This window comes from Rhinatrema bivittatum, chromosome 8 (assembly GCF_901001135.1).
Source record: "Rhinatrema bivittatum chromosome 8, aRhiBiv1.1, whole genome shotgun sequence".
Lineage (NCBI taxonomy): Eukaryota > Metazoa > Chordata > Amphibia > Gymnophiona > Rhinatrematidae > Rhinatrema > Rhinatrema bivittatum.
This window is the reverse complement of record NC_042622.1, coordinates 77986118-78005175: the sequence shown is the minus strand read 5'-3', so window position 1 is coordinate 78005175 and position 19058 is coordinate 77986118. Positions and strand designations below refer to the sequence as shown.

The 19058-nt window shown below is 46.2% G+C and overlaps 1 protein-coding gene across 4 annotated transcripts in view; it reads right to left on the bottom strand.

Moving 5' to 3' along the window:
- GOLGA2 (golgin A2) overlaps positions 1–19058 on the bottom strand; it is a 128970-nt gene that overhangs the window by 26053 nt on the left and 83859 nt on the right. For all 4 annotated transcript variants that reach the window (XM_029611637.1, XM_029611639.1, XM_029611638.1 and 1 more), the window contains 2 exons: positions 9530–9621; positions 9255–9411 (listed from right to left, as the gene is read on the bottom strand). In XM_029611637.1, coding sequence (XP_029467497.1) covers positions 9255–9411; positions 9530–9621 — 249 coding nt within the window. The remainder of the gene's footprint in view (positions 1–9254; positions 9412–9529; positions 9622–19058) is intronic.

The window sequence follows — 19058 nt, the reverse complement described above, 5'->3', positions numbered from 1 at the left end:
TAGAGGTGCATAACTATGGAACCAACTACCCCTCTCTCTCAGGAAGCAGACATGACCAAAGATGTTTAAAAATTTTTTTTTAACTCATCTGTTTAAATTAGCCTTCTACTGAGTATTGTAGGTTCATATATAAGAAAATTATTCCTTACCTGCTCATTTTCGTTCCTATAGTACCATGGATCAGTCCAGACCGAGGGTTATCTCCCCCTTCCAGCAGATGGAGTCAGAGCAAAAACTGAGAGGGTGGTCCCTCATAAGCTGGTGCACCCTCTGTGTCCCCTTTAGTATTAAGAATATCAAAGCAAGGAAAATACCTTGGATGGATCTAGCCAACCAAACTTGAACTGTGGATGGAACAAGCCAACCAAATGACAATTATAAATATGTATAATAATAAAGCAAAACTTGCAAAATGAACTCTTAGTCAGTCCCAAACCGGTCCTGAGAAATGAATTAGACAGTCGAGCTGAAATGTGATCCCAAAAACCCCAAAATTCTGAGGGTGGGCGTCTGTACTGATCCATGGTACTACAGGAATGAAAATTAGCAGGTAAGGAATCATTTTCTTTTCCCTGTACGTACCAGGGTCAGTCCAGACCGTGGGATGTACCAAAGCTTCTCTAAGTAGGGTGGGCCCCTGATAGCCCAGCTCGAATGACCTGAGCACCAAAAGAACCCAAAACCAGTGGTTGGAGATTCAAACGATAGTGGTGAGCAAATGTGTGCAAGGACGTCCAGGTAGCTGCTCTGCAAATCTCCTGCGGAAAGACCGCCTGGCTTTCTACCCAGGAAGCTGCTTGAGCTCGAAGCGAATGAGCCTTAATGCCCTCCAGAGGCGGTCGACCAGCACCAATGTAAGCGACAAAGATTGCTTCCTTCAGCCAGCGAGCAATGGAGGTCTTCAAAGCCTTGTGTCTCTTCTTGGGACCACTCCAGAAGACAAAGAGGTGGTCCGATAAGCGGAAGTCATTAGTAACCTCCAGATATTGGATGAGGACATGCTTAACATCAAAGCGTCTGAGTTTCCTGGAATCCTCGACCCAGAAAACTGGAAGCTCCACAGACTGATTCAAATGAAAAGATGAGACCACCTTTGAAAGGAAAGATGGCACTGTGGACAAGGATACACCTGAATCTGTGACGCGGAGGTAAGGTTGTCTGCATGACAGAGCTTGAATCTCGGAGATCCTGCGAGTGGAACAAATAGACACCAGGAACACTGTCTTGAGAGTGAGATCCTTGAGAGTAGCTCCTCTTAAATGTTCGAAAGGTGGACCTCCCAGAATCCGAAGGACTAAGTTTAAGCTCCATGAGGGGCATAAACTGCGAATCGGCGGTTTCACGTGTTTCACTCCTCTCAAAAACCGAACAATATCGGGGTGTGATGAAAGCGGAGCTCAGTCCAGGTGACGGAAGAGGGCCCCAAGGGCTGCCACCTGAACTCTCAGTGAATTGAAGGCTAACCCCATGTCGAGACCCCGCTGCAAGAAAGACAGGATCTGAAGCTATAGTTGCCTGACGTGGGAGAGATATGCATAGACACACACTAGGACTCAAAAACTTTCCAGACCCGTACATAGGCCATGGAGGTGGAGGTCTTCCTAGACTTGAGAAGAGTAGAAATAAACTGCCTCATGATAGCCCCCGTTTTCTCAGCCTGCACCTCTCAAAAGCCAGGCCGCAAGACAAAAAGCGTTCTACCTGGTCGAAAAATACTGGCCCCTGCCATATAAGGTTCGGCAGATGGCCCAGACGAAGAGGGTCATCCACTGCTACTTTGACCAAGTCTGCAAAACCATGGTTGTCGAGGCCACTCCGGAGCCACTAGAATGACGAATGGTGAACCTCGATTCTTCGAAGTACCTTTCCCCACCAGGGCCAGGGCGGAAACATGTATAGCAGGATGTTCTGCGGCCACTGGAGGACTAGGGTATCTACACCTTCTGCGCGGTGCTCCCTTCTGCGACTGAAGAAGCGCGGAGCCTTCGTGTTTCTTTGAGTGGCCATCAGGTCTAGATGGGGATTCCCCCACCCCTTGAAGAGAAGTGACACTGCCTCCTCGGACAGTCCCACTCTCCGGGGTCTATGTGTTGTTGACTCAAGAATCCGCTTGTGAACACTGTCTAGTCCCGCAATATGCGCCGCCGCCAGGCAGTAGAGATGGAGTTCCACCCACGGCTTTTAGCTTGTCTGTCTCCCATGATACATGTAGACTCCTTGTCCCTCCTTGATGGTTGATGTAGGCTACCGTCGTCTCGTTGTCAGAGAGTACTCGAAACCGCTCGGCCCTGAACCAAGAGAAGAAGAAAACACTTCAGCGCAAGGCGGACTGCTCTAGTCTCCAGGACAGTTGATGGGCCAAGCTGCTTGCATAGATGTCCATTGTCCCTGTGCCTATTGCCTCCCGCACACCGCTCCCCATCCGGAGAGGCTGGCATCCATGGTGATGATTACCCATTGTAGTTCTCCAAATCCACCCCCTGCAGCAAGTGATTCAGATTGAGCCACCAGGACAGGCTGTCTTTGGACTACGGGCCGTATTGGCAGGGGAGTCTGAATTCTCGGGATATCTGCCTTCCATCGGGAAAGCAAAGCTCTTTGCAAAAGACCCATATGCGCAAAGCACAAGGCACACAATCTATAATGGAGGCCATGGATCCCCAGTACCTGTAAGTAGTTCCATACCGTGGGAAGCAGGAGGTCCCGAAAGCGCTGTACCTGAGAGAGAAGAGACTGAGCTTGATCCAGACGAAGAAGAGACTTTGCCCACCTTGGTGTCGAAGAAATGCCCTCAAAAAGTTGAGGGACTGCAACAGTCAGCCTAGTGACTGAAGAAGATGCAACATCCTGTCGATCGCTCGCTGGCACAGAACTCTGGACTTTGCTTGGATGAGCCAGTTGTCCAGATAGGGGTGAACCAAGATTCCTTCCCTCCGTAGAGATGCCACCACCCACCACCACCATGAACCTTGGTGAAGGTGCGAGGAGTGGTCTCAAGGCCTGAAATTAAAAATGCTGGCCCAAGATTTTGAACCGCAGGAATCGCTGATGCTCCTTCAGGATAGGGATATGTAGGTAAGCCTCTGTCAAGTCCAAGGAGGCCAGAAACTCCCCATTGGTGCACTGCTGCACTATAACCGAGCGCATCCTGAAGTGTGGTATCTTGAGGGCCTTGTTGACCATCTTGAGATCCAGGATTAGACGAAAGGAGCCTTCCTTTTTGGGAACCACCAAAGTAGACAGAATAGTGGCCGAGCCCATGCTCCACAAGGGGCACCTGGAGGATTGCCCCCAAGGCTAAGAATCGATTGAGGGTCTCATGAACTGCGCCCTGCTTCTTTGCCGGGCCCAATGGGGAGAAGACAAACCTGTCTCGAAGAGGTCGAACAAATTCTAAAGCGTGACCGTGCTGTTAGAATATTCAAGACCTAGCGGTCTTGAGGTGATTTTGGCCCACTCCCTCGTAAAAGAGGGAAAGACGTCCTCCTATCTTGGGAAGTCGAAGAGGTGGACCGGCATACTTCATTGGGAGGATTTAGCAGATGCCCCATGGGCAAGGGTATTTTGAGCAGGCCTTCGCCCTCGAAAGGAAATGAGACCAGGACTGCGATCTTGAAGAAGGCGGTCTTGTGAGAAACTGGTTGAGACTGTCGAAAATGACGTTGTCCCCTGAACAGCTTTGCGTGGAGCTGAAACTCTTGAAGTTCGAGGACGATCTTCTGGCAGCTTATGTACTTTTATTTTCTCCCAGTGATTTAATGAGCTGGTCCTATTCGTCTCCAAACAGCAACTTTCCCTTAAAAGGAAGGGAGCCCAGTTGAGACTTGGGATGAAGAATCGCTGACCAGATACGGAGCCAGAGGAGGCACCTCGCCAAGACCACTTGACACCATAGATCGGGCCAGCACTTGGAGAAATCATATAAGTCATCCGCTTCCATAAGCCAGTAACTGCTTCCAGGCGTTCTGCCGCTGCGCCTCTCTGGGGGAAGCTCCTGAGTACTGAGTAGTGTTGGACCCACAGGAGCCCTGCCCTTTGCATTAGGAGCTACAGACCACCACACCAAACTCTCAAGGCTGACATGGCGGACACCCCAAAGACTCTTTTCAAGTAGACCTCAAGTTTGCGGTCTTGCAGATCTCGCAGGGCGGCTCCAGTCACCGGAATGGTGGTCCTCTTCGTGACTGCCAGCACAGACGCATCCACCTTAGGTACCTTGAAGAGCTCCAAGGACTCCTCCGGAAGTGGATACAGCTTGTCCATGGCTCTGCCTACCTTCAGGGATGCCTCCGGAACAATAATTGGAGGAGCATGGGATGAAAAGGAAAAGTCTTCGCTGGCGGGCGGAGAACTGCAAGAACAGGGTCCCCCTTTTTAGTCGAAGTACTGGGTCCTGGAGACTCCTGGGGAGCCTCGATATCCAATTTGTCCAGGACATAAGAAATAAGAGGGTCCAACTCATCCCTCTGAAAAAGACGTAGGATCCGGGGATCATCACCCTCAACCTGTGCAAGGGGAGTAGGGTCATCCAGGTCAGGGTCACAAGATGGATCCTGAGGAGGCCGAGGGTCAGGGATGGCGGGCTGGGAAACCACCCTCACTCCCGAAGAGCCTGAGGGAACGTCTGGTATTGTACCATCCTGTGGAAATCCTGAGCCCTAAAAGATCCCTGCTGAGCCCTGGGATTCATCCAACCTGATCACCTTTGGTGGAGGAGGGACTAGTGCAGGATCCTGCTGCTGCTGACTCAGCCGAGCCAAGTAAGCATTGTGCATTAATAAGATAAATTCTGTTGAAAACGGCCCGGGGAGAGGGAGAGAACCAGGGAGAGCAGGAGGATCTCCCCGAGGTGGGTCTGCATCAGGGAGGGTAGCCGGCATGAGAATCGGCAGCGAGGGAGCCTGGCCGAGGTCAGAATCAGCGTTTAGTTGCGTCAGGGCAGATGTCTGAGAATTCAAAATGGCCACCGTTCCCACGTTGGACGGAAACGGGGCCAACCTCTCCAAAGCCCGGCGCGCCTTAGAGTGCGAATCCGAGCGTCCCTCAGGCCTCGAGGTACCCTCCCCACCGGGGAGGCACCTTGCACAAAGCCCTTCCCTCAAGAGCCGGGATCCCGGCTCTCCACAAGCAGAGCATCGCGCGGAATGGAGATAAGCAGAAAGTAAACAAACCTCCGGAGGCTGCCAGCAGCGGTAAAGACGCTGCCCCTCACACAAGCGACCAGACAGTGCAGGCGCAAGATCTGACTGAAAAACTTAATTTTAATCTTTAATTTTTTTTTTTATTTTTATTTTTTTACAAATCAGAGGGATGTCGCTTCTCTGAGTGTCAAGCTGCCCCTGAGGAAATAGACATCTCAGGGCAGCGGGTCGCTAAAATGGGGGAGAGGTTGGATCACCAACTTACACCCCAGGCAGCAAAAAAGTAGTACTGAAAATAAAATCACAACTTACCCAAAGTATAGAAAGGAGAACTAATGAGATAAAGTGACAGGAATGTCACTGATAGGAGTTATACCTGCAAGTTCCAGCCAAACTGAACACCGCATAAAAAATAAAGAGATGCAGAGACCCCAATTTTTTATTTTTATTTTTTTTTAAAGAAGATCCATCCAAGTTAGTGGTAACAGAGAGAAAGGATCAAGAAATTATAGAAAAACTATCCTTTCTAAGATTAGTGGGGGAACCGTAGGTGCAACCCTCATCTGCTGGAGTCAGAGAAATACTGGAGGGGACACAGAGGGTGCACCAGCTTATGAGGGACTGCCCTCTCAGTTTTTGCTCTAACTCCATCTGCTGGAAGGGGGAGACAACCCACGGTTTGGACTGATCCTGGTACGTACAGGGAACACTGAGTTTTTATTTGTATTATTGAATTTTGCCAGGAGTCATCCTCTGTCTGTAAAGTAAAGGGCATGGCCTCCATCATCAACCTCACAAATTCTGTGAAGGAGAGATCCTCTGGTGGGGACTTCCTTCCCTCCAGGGGAGAAGAGGGATCAGAAAATAGACCATTTGATACCCTGTCATCCGAGCCACCGTCAAAGCCTCTGCACTCCAGGAATAGACAGATTCTGACCCACTCAAACTACCATGGACACTCAGTCGCCTGCCAGTGGTTTAGTGACCTGTGAGGTTGGCTGGTAGGAACTGGACCCCAAGGTCCCCGGCTCCTTTGGGGGAGTTTCCTTCTCCAAGGAACCTGGGATGACCAACAGGTTGCAAAACACTGATTCCAATCCCCCTCCAGGCATCATAGAGGCAACAGGCACAGACACCGATGGCAGTGTCAGTAGCATACTGACAAGTGTCTGCATGAGCTGAGCAGCAGCTCAAGGAAATATTGTGCTGTTTTCTGTGCCACTGACACTCCAACACCGAGATCCTGCAGCATTTTTTCCATGGCCAGATGCAAACGTCTCTCAAATTGCTCCTTGAAAATCGCTGATGCCAAGACTGACTGGGAAGCAGAGAAGTGGCCATGTCCTCTTTGGAAAAGAGAGGAGGATTGGTGGAGACCATGGAGAACCCCCGGATAACTTGGGGAATTAACTCTCCTTACCATGGGGTCACATCAGGGGTTTCTCAGCAGCAGCCGGACCAACCTTGTGCTTGGCTCCATGCACTGACGAAGACTAATACTTCTTCAGTTTCCCTCGATGCTTTACCATCAGTCATCTCTGGTACAGAGGTTGAAGAAGAGGAATCAGACTCCTCCTTCAACTGGGAGGAGCTGAGCAATGGCCTGTGTCTAAAATCCTTACTAGCCTTTGACACAGAGAGGGCCATTGGTGCCCCCGAAGCCGAAGCCTCGACGTCCATCGGTGTGGCTCCATGGTCCTTCAATATCAATGCCTCCATTGCCGATGCATCAGTCTTCCAGTGCCCAACCAGAAGTTCCATCAGTTCCAAGCAGGACCAATGTCCTTTAGGAGTCATCTGTGCAGCAACCTCAGACGTTATGCAATTCCAGCAAGCAGAGGACACATCTATCATGGGGATCCATGATAGACATAGTCCTCATACATTGGGGGCATTACTGGAACCCAGAAGACATGTCAACACAAAATAAAAGGGAACTAAATCAAACTCATGATGGTACTGCTGCCTAGAGACAGGAACCAACTGCAAAATGAATCAAATGTCAAAAACTACCTAAGGATACTACAGGAAGACTGCTAGAACTCATAAAAAATAAAAATCCCAGTAACAGGAGATTCTCAAACCAGAAGCATCGGGCTCTACAGAAAAAGAAAGATTGAAGGGACCCTGCATAGATACATGGTATAATGCCTGCTATGGGCATGTTACGAGAGGGTCAGTCAAAACTTATGTCAGTTTTCCGTGCCGGGTGCCATTGGATAATGTCATCCATGCATGAAGACTGCCATCCTGCCTGCCACAGGTCTGCCAGAAAGATGATTTCTCTGCTACAGGGGAGATCACATTTGTGGGGTCATCGGTCCAGCCAATTCCTGTGGCCAACTCAACAAATGCAGCTACTGATGGATTTGACACTATTTTTGACCTAAGGAAACCAAGAATGGAGGCCCCAGGTCAAGACAGCTACTAGCTCTGCTGTAGCAGCCACTCTGGCCACGGGAACTGGCTGGACCATGACCCCACAAATGTGATCTCCCCTGTAGCAGAGAAATCATCTTTCTAGCGCACCTGTGGCACAAGGTAAACCCAGAACCCAGCATATCTTGCATGATGTGCACGTGCGTTTTTTTTTTTTTAATGTGCTGCTGCTATTACTTTCCTGCCTCATTGTGACTAGCCCCAGATAAAGGACAACTTACCGCAGCCCTGCAGACAACCACCACTTATGCTGGTTCTTCAAGCTGTTTCTTGCTCCACAATTTTATTTTATTTTTTTTAATACTTTATGCAGAGGACAAAACCAACCAAGGAAAAGCGACACAATTAAAAGCTACTCACTACTTTTTTTTTTTAAACTGAAGAATAGAGACCCATGATGAAATAAGAATCCAAGCAGAGAAGAGTGAAGGGAGAGGGGAGAGGGAACTGTATTAAACAGTTGCTGGCCTTTTTCCAGGCAAACTGGAAGCCTAGGGCGACATTCAACCGAGGAAGAGATTATACAACTTTCACCTCAGGAGCTGTTCATCTACTTCCTGTCCTCTTTCACTCAACATAAGCAGGTCTCAGTTCACAGCATGTGATGCTTATCTACCAGCTACTAGAGACAGAGAACACTGGCAAGCTGAGATGAACATGAGAGCCTATAAGGAGAGATGTCAGCAAGCCTGCAAGTCTGTCTCCATCTGCTGTTTGGGGAGCATAACCCATGCATCTGGAATGGTCTGGCTGAAGAGAAATGGTCGACATCCTGCCAGCACAAAGATGTTGGCTGTGGTTGGTTCACAGCAGGTTAAGTGCAGCATCACCTCCTAGAAATATCTGCTGCCCGGCTTCCATCAGCTTTCCCCGCTCATCTCCCACTGAACATATACACGTAGGAGCCCACTCTTGCTGCAATCCTGCAGGACAGGCATCTAGTAAACTTTCTCTGCTGACATGAAGGGGAAGGGGAACCCTCTAACTACCTGCTTAAGACCTCAAAAGAACTGCTCCAAAGTCACTCTGTGTATCTCCCTGTTGGCGCAGAGCTGACTTCTTTTTGTTTCTTTTTTTAACTTCATTTTAAGCAGACAAAATTGACAGAATTGCAGGAGTCACATCCCTTCTCCCTACAGAGCTCCTGGGATCTGAAGTGAGGACCTAATCCTTCACGGGCTGGTTCCTCAAGCGGGAGGAGAAGCAACCATTAGTTAACCGCTTGGAAGCTCCCTAGATCTCAATTAATAACTGTCTTCAGGAAAGTAGAAACCCAGTCGGGTCCTCTGTCCCCTGGACTTGTCTTCTTACTAGCTGCTCCAAGAATCTGCCTCATCTACTGGAGACAGAGAAATAACAACTGTCATGCTGATCCAACCTAAATAGGGAGTCTGCTTAGACTCTCTCCATTTCCTGGCACAGGGAATAACCTGCTGGTTTGGACTGGTCTGATAGGGATGCCAAAGAGGAAATATAACATCTCAAATAAGAAATAGCTGTGCCCATATGAAATTCTGCCATGTTAAAATTGAGAATTCTGATTCCAGGTATAATGTAATGCTAGCTTCACTGTAATCATTGTATTACACTAAGATGACTGGTTTGTCTGTTCAAAAAATAAAGAATTAAAAATATAAACCAAAAAATAATGTAGTCACACGTGAAGTTACTTACCTGGCCCAGCAGGGAAGAGAAGTTGTGTCTGTTCTTGTCGAAGGGCTACCATCTGTTCTAGGAGTCCCCTGCATTGCTGCTTCTGCTCTGCCAGTTGCCTTCTGATCTCTTCTCGTTCATTTTCCACTTTAGATACTGCTGATGTCATGAAATTAACCTGAAAAGAATCAGCCAATGGTTGTCAAGTATGCAAGTTACACTGCAAGCATGCAAGATGCCATGGAAACAAGTTCAACTGTAAATATCTTCTGATAAGAAGAAGAACCAAGACTCACCATCTCTTCACGGCTTACTAAATCATCTGGGATCATGAAAGAGCTTTTCGGCATTTCTTCTTCTGCTATCTGCTCACTCTCCACTCCATCACCTATCAAGAGGGTAAGAAAAGAAATGCATTGGTAAAGTGTAACTGAAGCCCAACGAGCTCTGGGCAGATCAATCTTCACAGCTTTATAGAGAAAAGTGTAGACTTCCCACATATACAGTGGCTATCGAAAGTCTACACCCTGCTTGATCATTTTTTGTATTTTTATGTCATGTCACTGCATCAGACTTGCATGCATTTAAATAAGGAATTTTTTTGCCTACTCATGAACACACCATACCTTTCAGGGTCAAAAATATTTTACTGGAAGACAAAGCATATATGTATCCAAAAACAAAACTGAAATCCAATTGGATAAGTGTCCACCTCCAAGACAATACTAGGTGGAAGCACCTTTGGCACCAGTTACAGCTATGAGTCTGTTGAGACAGGTCTACACCAACTAGATTTGTTAATATTAGACCATTCTTCTTTACAGAACTGTTCGAGCTTTATCAAGTTCCTTGGGGAGCAGTGATGGGTAGCATTCTTCAAGTAATGAACACACTTTCGATTAAATTGACTAGGCATTCTCTAACTAAGCCCCTTCAAGATATTTACATTTTTGTTCCTTAGTCACTCCAGTGCAGCTTTGGCTGTGTGTGTCGGGTCATTGTCATGCTAAAAGGTGAACTTCCATTCCAGTTTCAGCCTTCTTGAAGAGGGCAGCAGGTTATTCTTAAGTAATTTTCTGTATTTTTCTCCATTCATTTTCCCTTCTATCCTGACACATGCCCCAGACCCTGCTGATGAGAAATAGTCTTATAATATAATGCTGCCATCACCATGCTTCATAGCAGGGATGGTATTATTTGAATGATGTGCTGTGATGGTTTGCACCAAATGTAACACTTTGCATTCAGGTCAAAAAGTTCTTTTTCAGTTTTGTCAGACCATTACATTTTTTGCCACATAGCTACAGTATCCTCTGAGTGTTCTTTGTTTACTTCAAACAGGATTCAAAGTGAGCTTTCTTGAGTAATGGCTTGCTTCTTTACACTCTATCACACAGACCAAATTTGTGGAGTGCTTGGAATATTATCATCACATGCACACTTTGACCAATCTTGGCCATGGAAGCCTGCATATCTTTCAAATTAGCTATTAGCCTCTTGGTTGCCTCCCTGAATAGTCTCCTTCTTGCTTGGTCATCCAGTTTGGAGGGATGGCCTGATCTAGGAAAGGTCTTCGTGGTGCCATGCACCTTCTACTACTTATTAATAATCTTGATAATCTCAGAGGTATATTCAAGGACTTTGCAATTTTTTAATACCCATTCCTAGAATTGTCTCTTTCCACAGTTTTGTTCCAGAGTTCTTCTGACAGCTCCTTGATGCTCATGATCAGTTATCTGCTTCAAAATGTATTACTCAGCAGAGAAAACCAACAGCTACTACGGAATGCATCCCGTCATCATGTTAATCGGTCCAATTTAACACAGGTGGTGCTTTTGAAGGCTATTGTTTATACCAGAGCTTTAAGACTGGGAGAAAACAGGTGAGCTGGAACAACACTGGGCAAAACTAAAAGGAGCTATTACAAAGGCAACAAATCTATCTGTTAGAAAAGTAAACAAGATTAAGAGGAAAAGAAACCAATCTGATTCTCAAAGGAAGTGGCTGAAAAAAACAGGGCACAAAGAACAGCGCTCAGGAAGTATAAAGGATCCCAAAAAAGGAACACAAGGAAGAATATCTATTAAAACTAAAGGAGATGAAGAAAGAAAATCAGGAAAGCAAAAGGTCAAGCAGAAGAAAGGACTTCCAAAGAGGTAAAGCGAGGTGACAAAACATTTTTCAGATATCAGAGAGGAAGGGATGCCCAAAGTGGTATAGTGAAACTGAAAGGTGACAAGGAGCAATGTGTGGAGAGAGATGAAGAAATGGCAGAAGTATTAAACAAATGCTTCAGTTTGGTGTTCACTAAGGAAGACCCTGGAGAAGAACCATTGTTGTTTGACAAGACCATAAATGGGGATGGGACTAGATAAAACCTGATGCACAGAAGAGAATATATAGGAAAGTGGACAAGGCCATGGGACTGGATGAGTTACATCCCAGGATACTGAGGGAGTTCAGAAATGTGCTGGCGGGTCCGCTGAAAGATCTGTTCAGTAGATCCCTGGAAACAAGAGTAGTGCTGCGGGACTGGAAAAGAGCAGTGGTGGTCCTGCTTCACAAGAAGAGATGAGACTGGAAACTACAGGCCAGTTAGCCTCACCTTAGTGGTGAGAAAATTAATGGAGCTCTGTTGAAGGAAGAGATAATGAACTATTTACAATCAGGTGGGTTGCTGGACCCAAGGCAACATGGATACACCAGGGGAAGGTGCTGTCAGAAAATCTGACAGATTTTTTTCATTGGGTAACTAGAGAATTGGATCAAGGAAGAGCACTCAACATGATCTACCTGGATTTCAGCAAAGTTTTTGATACGGTCTTGCATAGGAGGCATGTGAATAAAATGAGAAATTTGGGAGTGAGAGCCAAGGGGAAGGCTAGGATTACAAACTGGTTGCCTGATAGTAGACAATGTGTAATGGTAAATGGAACCTACTCTGAAGAGAAAAAGCAGGGTTGCTTACCTGTAACAGGTGTTCTCAGAGGACAGCAGGATGTTAGTCCTCATACATGGGTGACATCATCAGATGGAGCCCAGCCAGAACTTTGATCTCAGAGAATCTAGAACTTTCAAACATGCTCTACTGAGCATGTGCAATTGTAGTCATCAACCTGCCCCCCTAGGTAGAGTCCCTCAGTCCATAGTTTAGCTAATACATTGGGAAACCAACACCCACGGGAGGCGGGTGGGTTTTGTGAGGACTAACAACTTGCTGTCTCAGAGAACACCTGTTACAGGTAAGAAACTCTGCATTCTCCAAGGACAAGCAGTATGGCATTCTTCACACCTGGGTTAATCCCAAGCTATAGGCTGTCTGAGCAGGAGAAAGCAGGAAACTACACTGTGCTGAAAGCACCACCTCTCTCCCTTTTTCCTGTGAGGCAGCCAACCCACAAAGGGGTCTAAGCGGGAAAAGAGTTGGGTTCTACAAAGAGAAAATCATAGAAAAGACTAAGAAACACAAAACCCTGAAGCATTGCAGAGGTGCCTAAGGCAGGGGAGTGATGTGAGTGCTAAGCAAGAAACAAACTCTGCATCACGGAAAACATTACAAGCAGGGTTTCAGATCAGTAAACCCTGACAACAACAGTGGGTCTAGAACCTCCTGGATACAGGAAAAAGTCTAAAGATGTAAACAAGAGAAGGACTCTTGGATGAAGACTGCACAGTTTTCTTCAGTGTTACAAGACAACTGAAAAACCAACTGGGGCTTAATGACTCCCCAGAAAGAAACTGCGGTCTACTGACATCCAAAGGACAGAATGTCTCTGCAGAAGTGTGCCCATGTTTGGCTAATAGGTATAATGGGCAGAAAACCCAAACAACGCTTGGAAGAATAATTAGCAACAACAGCAGGATCTGTGACAGACCCTATTTGCCAAGCAACAGACATAGCTGACCAGCAAGACAGCATCAGAAGTTCAGGGAATGAAAGCCAATCCCTGAATGGGATCACTAGCCCAAACACCCAAACAGGGAGATACGTTAGGCCTGAAGCTCTCCCACACTACACCCTGTTAAGGGCAGGGCTATCCATCCTGTCTACAGGATAGTTCAGGTGAGCAGGAACACACTTTGGGCAACCTAGGGAAGTGAGAAAAATAAAAGGCAGTATTGGCCAGAACTTGGCAAAAATATAGGGAAAAAGTGGTGTATCTTTCCCTGTACGTATACACTAAAACAGTGGTTCTCAACCTTTTTCCCATCGTGACACACCTGATAGACCAAGCTCACATGTGTGACACACTGCTCATTACAATTCAAAGAGAAATAAAAAAAATAAAGGTCCAGTATTATTTTTATTGTTAAGAATAAAAGATACATATTCTGTCTGAAGAGAAATTGCATAAATAGTAAACAGCCCACACCAAAACACTACCAATTTCCAGCACTTAAACAGTAACCACCTTACCTAAGAAAAGGCAACACTGAAAATATTACACCAGGCCTTAAGACACCAAGTCAGGCTGCTATAGAGCCCTACACAAACTACACGCCAGCAGAAAACCTCACTTGAATCAACCTGCCCTACTCCATGTAATTATCGTTTACCTTTAACTTCGCATTTTGGTTACCTTGTTATTGTTAATGCTGTTTCTTTCTTACACCTTGTAAAGCCTTTATTTCTGTAGATTCCCTGAGGCCCCTGCCCTGTTCCATGTAACTTTGTCTTTACTGTTAACAATGTTCGATGTAAGCCAGCATGATGTACCTACGAATGTCGGCATATAAAAATCTTAAATAAGAAATAAAATAAAAGTGCTGTCCATCACCTAACAAAGAATAAAGACTCTGAGGCTGAGACTAGGTGAGTTATCTGGCAAGCGAAACATTATAAAGCGTCGGGCCCAGATGGCTTTACAGCCGAATACTATAAAACATTAACTGACGTCTTGGTAGGCCTGCTCACTATTAATTTTAACACCTTGTTTGATCAGGGCTTTTACCCGGGGCAAAGTAATAAAGCGTATATAACATTGATTCCCAAACCGGGGAAAGATCCCCAGTCTCCTGCGGCTTATCAACCCATCTCCCTGTTAAACGTAGACCAGAAACCTTTGGCCAAGATTTTGGCTGACAGACTGGCCCGGGTTTTGCCCTCCTTGATTAGATCGGATCAAGTTGGATTTGTGCAAAAGCGATACGCATCCACCAATATCAGGCGAGTACTGGTTGCCATAGCGCTTTGTCAGCAGGTTAAAGAGCCATATCTGGCCATAAGTTTTAATGCGGAAAAGGCCTTTGATAGGGTGGAGTGGTGTTATCTGTTTCATATTCTAGAGGCGATAAATATTACTGGTTGGTTTCAGGGAGCAATTCATCTCCTCTATCACAGTCCTATGGCACAAATAGTGGTTAATCAGTCTCAATCTGAAAGTTTCCCCATTTATCGGGGAACCAGACAGGAGTGCCCCCTATCCCCCTTGCTATTCTTACAACAATTAGAGCCCTTTCTATTGGCTATCCAAGAGAACCGGCAAGTTAGTGGGGGGGTCTGTTTTCAAAACACAGACTTTCAAATATGCGGCTTTCGCCGATGATGTCCTGGGGTTTTTTTTTTTTTTTTTTAACTAATCCCCAGTCCTCTCTACCGAATTTGTTGTCCCTTTTCCATGAGTTTGGCCTTTTCTCGGGCTTTTGCCTGGATCACGACAAGTTTGCGGCGCTAGCATACCCAGATGCGCTGCGTGTCAGATGGGAGGGTTCTATTCCCCTGCTTTGGGCTCAAGGGCGCTTGCGCTACTTAGGGGTTTGCCTGTCTACTGAACTGTCCCAGTTATATGATTCAAATGTACCTCCCTTAGTGGCCTCCACTCTAGACAGGCTGCGTAAATGGCAATCTCTCCCATTATCACTAGGGGGTCTCATACATTTATTTAAGATGGTTATTTTACCCCAATGGCTGTATATCTTTCAGAACTTAAAGATCATAAACAGTTAGAGGGAGGGATGTGACGATTTTCTGGGAAGGGAAGAAATCCAGGATAGCACTTTCCCGGATGCAGAGTAAATGGGGAGATGGGGGTCTGAGTGTCCCTGATTTGCACCTGTACAACTTAGCCAGTAACTTAAGAGTGGTGAGGGTGTGGTTGCTGGGTGAAGGGTATTATATTAACTTGGAGGCTGAGCGCACAGTTCTTGGCTCCAGTGACTTGTGCTTTGTCTTGCAGACTTTGTGGGCTAAACTGAGCCTGCCTGAACTCTTGGCGGGTTTGGTGTCTCCAGTGCGATATGCCTGGTCCCAGTTCCTGAAATTGTTGCGGTTACCATAAGGATGTGCTTATCTTTTGCCCCTGCAAGGCAATTTAGATTTTTCACCGGGTTCCTCTTCCACCGTTTTTAAAAACTGGGCAACATGGGGAATTATTCAACTAGGTCATGTTTTAGATGCTACAGGACAACTCTTTACTCCCCAACAGATGTCTCAACTTTATGACCTGAGACATCTCTCTGTGTTTGCTTATTTGCAGTTCTCCCATTATGTCAAGTCCTTGCCGAAAGCCAGCCTTATGCCCAGTAGCTTCCGGGTTGTAGCTGATTTTTTTCTGCTGGAGCAAGTAAAAATACCGTCGCTCTCGCATTATTATCAAAAATTGACGACTGCAACTTACAAGACTCCGTGTTTGGCCCTAGCTGAACGCTGGAATAGAGAAGGCATATTCTGAGTAACGGATGTTCAGTTACATGCCTGCTTTCGACATACTGCGCAGTTACCTCGACCTCCTATTATCGAGAAATGCAATATAAATTTCTTTGGCAGGCGTACGTCTCTACACTGGTAGCATTCCACTCTACTTTGCTACCGGCGGCAACTTGTGGGAAGTGCAATCCGGCAATCGGTACCCTTTCACACATGTTTTGGGGCTGTTTGATTATTCAAAAATTTTGGAGGCGTGTTGTATCTTATTTAGCTAACCTGCTGGGTGTTTCTTTGCCTGTGTCCCCCCTTTTGATACTTTTTGAATGTATTCCTCTGCTACATATCAGAGATATGGGACCCCGTCAGCTGTTTATGAAAGCTTGTTTTGTGGGAAGAAACTGATACTCCTTCAGTGGAAGGAGGCAGTGGGCCCATCCTTCTGGGCTTGGAGGAATCATTTTCATTGTTTGATGCAGATGGAACAGATGACAGCTCGAACCTCACCTAAGTTACGTCGCATGTTCCTCCAAATCTGGGACCCGTACTTACAGACTTTGCCACATAGAGCACGCAGCTGGATTTTGAATGACTAAAATTCCTTATCCACCGGTTGGTACTGGGACCCTTTATTGTTGTGCCCTGGTACCCGTATCACAGTATGCACTAGTCGGTATTAATTGGGAGGGGGGTAACAGATGGGTGCTCGGTTGGAAAGTTCGCTATTTGATTTGTTATTAGATATTGCTTCGAGATGTTGAATGCTGAAGAAACACTGTGTTCAACATGCTGTATTGTATATTCGATGCTAACTTGAGAAAGCAATAAAAATTGTTTAACATAAGAATAAAGAGACCAAAACGCATAACTAGAAGCATGCAGACAAAAACTGAATTGGAAACCGCAACAAGCCAGAGTCTCTGTATGCAGTGTAATAAAGGAAAAAAAGAAACATCACCAGTCCTTATAAAACAAATCAAAAAATATAAAATCAGTAGCAGTAAAACCATACTAACAAAAAGAACAGATTATTTCAAAACAACTGATGAATGGAATATCCAATAATAAATAATCATATAAAAAATTTCTAGATACCAATAAAATATTTCAAAATAGCAGACACAAAGACCCAGTAATGAAAAATAATAAGAATACAAAAAATGTTTTGCTCTGCATACCTGGGAACGTTTTATATCCAGATGCCCTGAGATTGTTTTGAATTAGCAGGAGGAGGGATGGTTTGCTTGCAACTTTCACATCTCTCTCTCTCACACTGGCTCGCAATCGCTCACATATACACATGCTTTTTCTCTCTCACTTACATAGGCTCTTAATACACATTTATACAAATGTTGTCTATCTTTTCACAGGCTTTCAATCTCACACATATATGCTGTCTTTTTCTCTCACACACAGACTATCATTCACATGCTTACAAACATGCTCTCTCTCTCATTTACACACATGCTCTCAATCACATACTCGCATGCTCCCTCACCTAAACCAGCTCTCAATCACACACACACACATGCTGTCTTCTCTCACTTTCACACATGCTCTCAATCACATACTCCCTCATCTAAACCAGCTCTCAATCTCACACAGACACACATGCTCTCTCTCTTTCTCTCATTTACACACAGGCTCTCAATCACATACTCACATGCTCTTTCACCTAAACCAGCTCTCAATCACACACAGACACACATGCGCTCTCTCTCTTACTTATACACACAGGCTCTTAATCATACATACTCAAGATCTCTCACACACAAAGGATCTCAATCTCACACACATACTTTTTCACAATCACAAACTTACACATACAGGTACTCAATCACAAACTTACATTCATGCTATCTCACACACAGGCTGTCAATCACACACACATATTCTTTCACATATACAGGCTCTCAATCATTCACATACATGCTATCTCTCACACACACACACAGGATGTCAAACACATATGCTTGCTCATTCACTCACTCACTCCCCCCCCCCCCCCCAACTAGCAGCAGCAGCAACCTCCTTCATTTTCAGCCCTCGCGGAGAAAGGAGCCCCATCGGCCGCGAGGGTTGACGTTGTTCCTCATCTTACTCTGACCTGCGCTGCTCATTTTTCAGGCCGCGCCTCTCCTTTTCTTCGGGCTGATGCTGCCTGCACTAGCATGGTCTCTAGTTCCCGCGCAAGCACCCACTGCTCACCACTTCCTCTTCCGGGCTGCGGGGGAGCGGGAAGACAAGAGCATGCTGGTGCCATTGACTATAGCTGTTCTGCCGCGTTCCGCCCGGGCTATCAACTTTAAGTCTGGGCGGAAGACCTATTTCACTTGGGTAGGGGGAGCAGCTGGGTCAGCGGGGGACCTGGAAGTGTGGCGACACACCTGCATGTTCTTGGTGACACATTGGTGTGTCGCGACACACCGGTTGAGAACCGCTGCACTAAAATATACCATGAAGGAGGGATTAGCAAGGCTCGAGCTGTGCATTCAGCGGCGTTAGCGGGGACGGCTTTATTTTTTCTCCTGCTCAGTTTATTTTTAGCCACGAGCTACGCTACGCATGCAATGCTGTCTCCCGCTGAGCACGGGAAATCCTGTTGGGCCTGCGGAGGGAGGCGCTCTCGCCGTAATGTGGCCCATCTCTGCCCTGCTTGTGTCTCTAGAGGTGCGGGAGCCTTGACAGAGGTTTCAAAGGGCAGACACTGTACTCGGGCTGGAGGCCCTGTGCAAGAGGCCCGGGGTGGGGGGGAAGGGTGTCAAAATGTTGGTAGCCATTTTGGCTCCACGTGGCAGGAATCCTGCAATGGATGAGGAAGGCAGGGACTCCTCTTCCCTGCTTTCTCCTATACTGCAGGGGTCGGATGGTGGAGGAGATGGGTCAGCGGGTGTAGGGAAGGAGAGGAATCGGCACCCACGGAGCAGGGAAACTGCGGCAAATTTTGTTTTGCTGATGCACATGGGTTTCTCCAGAGCTAAGAAACTCCTTGACTATTTATACACAGATACTAATTACAACCAAACAAGGCACAAGTGTGGATGCCTACCCTTCATTGCCATTTCAACATGTGTGTGTCAACTTGACTGTATATTATCAGCCCAAACATTTAAGAGTATGCAAACTTTTGAACTGGACCATTTTATTATTTCCTTTATTGCTATGATTTGCTTTATGATTGT